The 5,157-nt window shown below is 40.5% G+C and overlaps 1 protein-coding gene across 1 annotated transcript in view; it reads right to left on the bottom strand.

Annotated features, from left to right (window-relative positions):
* The window catches only part of LOC102013444 (vomeronasal type-2 receptor 116-like), a 28,677-nt gene that overhangs the window by 5,686 nt on the left and 17,834 nt on the right, over positions 1-5,157 (bottom strand). The window contains exon 4 of the mRNA XM_005409711.1: positions 206-433. Within this exon, the coding sequence (XP_005409768.1) occupies positions 206-433 (228 nt within the window). The remainder of the gene's footprint in view (positions 1-205; positions 434-5,157) is intronic.

The raw sequence follows: 5,157 nt of genomic DNA, 5'->3' as shown, positions 1-5,157 counted from the left end.
ATATATAAATATAAAAGTGGGGTTACAGGAATGCTTTTGTTTTCCATTCATCACAGAAATGGTACATAAGAGCATTCTCTCCGTTAAAAGGACACATTAGTGTCCATATGTGACCATTTCCTGACAAGTATGAGGGTATCACACCCACAGTCAGCTTTCAAATATTTACATTTACTGAAACACATTGTGACCACATCCAACGCACCTCTGTGTTTCCTGTGGCCCACTGTACCATCTCCTGAGATAAAGACAATTGCTGCCCCTGTGCAACATGAGGAGAAAACTCGCCTACTTTCACCTTAAGTCTAAGGCCTTCTGGAAAATTCCAAAAGTTGAGAATGTCATACTTTGCATCCAGTTTTATTTTCTTATCCAAATTCACATGGTATCCAGCAGGATTTTTAAACTGGATGCTCCTCAGAAAGGGGTGCAGCTGAAAGAGACATATCATGCTCTGGTGAAGCAGGTCTCAAGGAGAATATGGAGAAATTCATGGTGGAGAAGTTTTTCAATGTCTTTCCACCTTGTTTCCTGTTGAAACCTGGACACAGGCAGCCAGTGAAGTAGGACATATAAAACCTATGTTGCACTAAAGTATCACAATATTCCTAAAATGTCCGTCATTTTCAAGAAAAAATACCCCATCCAAATCCATCTAAGTAGACAGTATACATTAATGTTAGACAAAACTCAACTGTGAAGACAAAAGTTTCCAAACTCATTTTTCTCTGATTGTTCCCAGATTCCTTCAATAGCAAATGGAGTTTAAAGATTAAATGTGAAAATGTATCTAATGTATGCACTATGGTGTTTAGACCATTTAGATACATAAATACATTTTTTTCTATTTTCTTAAAAAATTCCAAGGACAAGACTTATATTTTTCTTCTTAAAGCAAGGATCTTGACTAGTTTTTATTTACTCTTTGCCAGTGAATGATTCCTTTTCCTTGATCACAGTTTCTACCCAGGAGGAGAAAACTAACCTCAATCATGGAACTGCATCTAATTCTACCACAAGTGACTAGAAACACGAGCAAGACTCAGACTTGGAAGCACGGGTACTTGGAAATGCATTGGGGGAAGACAAAGACCCAGACATGGAAAGACAACCTGACGGGGAAGCTGTCATTCATAAGGTGTCAGCATCAGGTGCCATTCATAAGTGGGGCGGGGATTCCCCTCGTTGCTGGTATTGTCAGGATCCAGCAAATTCAGCCTCCATGAACAGGCTCCAACCCCTCAAAGGAAGAGGCTGAGCTCCATTCTGCCAACTAGACTGCTGTGGTCACCACATTTCTAGGAAGCCACATGCCAGTGCTCACTTTTCTGTTTTCCAGTTTCAACAGGAGAAACAGCCAAGTGAGCAGATATTTCAGAACGCGATGCAAGATAAAACAAGAGTCAGAAGGCAGTTGCTGAGCTGAGGCCAGGGAACCCTGAGGAAAGAAGCTGCATGTGGCCCTGATTAAGGACCTAAACCAGATATCAAGAAAGCCCTGGCTCGGGGCTGGGGATTTAGCTCAGCGGCAAAGCGCCTGCCTGGCAAGCGCAAGGTCGTGAGTTCGGTTCCCGGTACCGGAAGAAAAGACCAAAAAAAAAAAAAAAAAGAACGCCCTGGCTCATTGAGCTACAGGGGTCAGAATTGGCTGTGGCTAGTGTGATCTGAAGAAGGGAAGTGGGGCTTTGGGACCCAGGAAGGATGTGAGGCAAGAATTGAAGCCCCCAGGGAAAGTGAAGAAAGACACTTCAGGGAAAGAGGTTGCAGGTGACACTTTCACCCAGACCCTAGACTCACTGCCTGGGAGGGGTGGTCAAACCTGCAGACCCATGGTGACTGCTAGCAACCCCAGAGGCCTCCGTGGAGAGATGCACCAGTGGAACACTGAATCTCTATGGCACTGTGATGCAGTGATGCAGCAGTCTGTTGGGGCTGGTGAGCTGTTCCAGTTTGGACATCTCATTGGAGAGGGCAATTGGCTGGGAGCCACCTTGCAGAGGGGCCAGCTGATCTCAGAATTCAGGAAAAATAGAGAGCTGAGCTGATCTCCAGGCAGCTTCAGCAACCTGGGTGACTGTGGCCTCACCCCTCCCCAACCGGTGTGGGAAGGGGGTTGGGTCCAGGGCAGTATCTGGAGCCTTGACTATGACCTGCCCCCCAACACCCTTGTGGAAGCCAGGCGGAACCCAGGACAGCTTTGGGAACACCACATGGGAACCAAGCTGAGCCCTGAACAGCTCTGGAAGCCATGGCGACTACACACCCAACCTCTCCCCAACTGGCATGGGACACAACTGAACCCCAGAAAGCTTTGGGAGCATCGGTAACCATGCCCTTCCCCATACACCATTGCGAGAGCCACATTGAACACCAAGGGCCTTCCAGTCCTTGTCCTGCCACTCCCACACCATCATGGGAGTGAGGCTGGGCTCCAGGGGAACTCTGGATCTTTGCAAATGACAAAACAAAGGAGGAAAATGCAATCTCAGACCCGCACCTTGCTAAGAACAAGTCCAGGAGACATAAAAACAGAAGAGCTTGGGAGCCAAACAGCTGGAGTTTCTGAAATGATAGTAACTAAAGTAAAGAAACAACTCCATCAGGCCATAGAAGATATCAGATCAGAAATAATCTCTCAGGTAAAAAAATGAAATGACAACAATAAAGAAAGAATTGCTCAGATCATCTAAAGAAAACATAGATAAGAAAATAGAGGGGGCTGGGGATTTAGCTCAGCGGCAAAAGCGCCTGCCTGGCAAGCGCAAGGTCATGAGTTCGGTTCCTGGTACCAGAGGAGAAAAAAAAAAAAAAAGAAAATAGAGAAGCATAGACAAATGCTGGAAACCTTGAATGAATAACATACAAAAGAATTAGAATGCATGAAGGAGATTCAAACAGATATCCAGGAAATTAAAAATTCCATCAGAAGCAGGCAAAACCACTTGAACAAAGCTGAAGATAGACTTTCAGACCTTGAAGACAGCATTGCAGCTAACGATTGTGAAAGGAAGGATCTCTTAAAATTAACAAGGAACCAGGAAATAACAATGCAACAGCTGCAAGAGGAAGCAAAGAAAAACAATATAAGATTAATAGGTGTCAATGAAACTGCAGGCATCAACACAAATAACACAAAAAGACTATTTGCAGAAGAAATACCAGAAAATTTCCCAAGCATGGAAAAAGAATTGGACATAAAGTTAAGTGAGGTATATAGAACTCCAATTAGCCATAACAAAAAAAATCTACATCCTGATATATAGTGATCAAGATCCTAGAAATTCAGAGGGGAAAACAGAACAGAATATTAAGAGCTGTTAAAGAAAAGAAACAGATCACCTTTAAAGGAAAGCCCATCAGAATCACAGCAGACTTTTCAACACAAACCATCAAGTCAAGAAGAGCTTGAAGTGATGTATTTCAGGTCCTGAAGGAAAACAACTTCCAACCCAAATTAATTTACCCTGTAAAACTATCCTTCAAAATCAATGGAGGAATAAAAGATTTCCACAATAAAGAAGAACTGAAGAAAATCATGAGTGCCAACCCAACCATACAAAGAGTACCAAAAGATATTCAAGAAAAAGATAAAAATTAACACAATTTAAAGAAAAACAGTAGAAAGGAATCACCAAGCAGAGCAACCAGTTAAACAGAGGGAAAAAGCATGAACCAATGGCAGGAAAGTAACATGACAAAGATAAGCTGATACATATCATTTATAACCATCAATGTAAACAGTCTCAATTCACCAATCAAAAGAGGTAGACTGGCCACAATTAGAGACTATACTCAAGTGAAATAAACAAGACCTCCATGTGTAAACAACATATTGTCTCAGCAGTGTAAGAACCTGAAAGAGTGAGATGAAATTAGGAGGTATGATAGACACTGTGAAATGAAAGGAAAATGCTCAAAAGTAAAGAGAAACTAGGATGAGGGAAAATAGAAAAGAAAGAAGGGGAAATTATTTACAGGATAGCTAACAGTTGCACTACTGACTTCTATCACTTTACTGAAAGGAACAGTTAATGATTATTTATCTGATCAATCTTGCATGTCTCTATTTGTTTTCCTGAGAGACCACTTTGAAGATATCAACACATAATACAACAACAATTGTTAATTTTCCACCACTTTGTCTGTAATTCAGTGTTGCTTGTATTGTTCTTATGCTATTTTGTAAGTGGATGTCTGTTTGTTAATATGTTTTACTTCCTTTATTTTTAAAATAATTTTTTAAAAGAGGTAGACTGGCAGAGTGGATGAAGAAATAAAATCTAGTGCTATACTATATACAACAAGTACATTTAACTCAAAAGGAAATTCATGGACTGAAAATCAAAGGATGGAAAACAATATTCCATGGAACAGGACCCAGAAAAAAGAGGGAGTAGCTATTCTGTTTGCAGACAATGTGAATTTCAAACCAAGAGTGATCAAAAAAGATAAAGACAATCACTACATACGTGGTAGGGGAAAACTTCAAGATGAAGAGATAACAATCATAAATATCTATGCATCAGATACATGAGCACCCAACCATATAAGACAAATTTTAGCAGACATGAAAAATGAAATAAGCAATACAACAATTATAACACGAGACTTTAAAACCCACCTGTCACAAAGGGATAGATCAACTAGACAAAAAAATCAGCAAAGAAATAACAAAACTGAACCAAACTTGTGAACAAATGGATTTAGTTAGACCTTTACAGAGTATTACACCCAACAACATCAGAATACACATTCTTCATAGCTGCACATGAGGCATTCTCTAAAATACAACACATACTAGCACATAGAACATGCTTCAGTAAATGCCAAGGAATTGAAATTATTCCATGCATACTGTGGACCACAGTGAGATGAAACTGGAAATTAATGAAAAAGGAAATCATAAAAACTCCATAAACACATGGAAATTAAACAAAACCCTGCTGATCATCCAAAGGGTCACAGATGAAATTAAAATAATATGTACAATCAAATTAAAATGCAGACACAACTTACAGGAATCTGTGAGATGCAATGAAAGCAGTCCTCAGAGAGCAATTTGTAGTGGTGAATTCCAACATCAGGAAAACAGAATGAGCACAAATAAACAATCTCTTTTGCTGCAACTCAAGCTTCTAGAAAAACAGCAAGTCAAGA

Source organism: Chinchilla lanigera, unplaced genomic scaffold, assembly GCF_000276665.1.
Source record: "Chinchilla lanigera isolate Chin_1 unplaced genomic scaffold, ChiLan1.0 scaffold00123, whole genome shotgun sequence".
NCBI lineage: Eukaryota > Metazoa > Chordata > Mammalia > Rodentia > Chinchillidae > Chinchilla > Chinchilla lanigera.
Note: the sequence above shows the minus strand (reverse complement) of the source record. Positions and strands in the feature narration are given on the sequence as shown.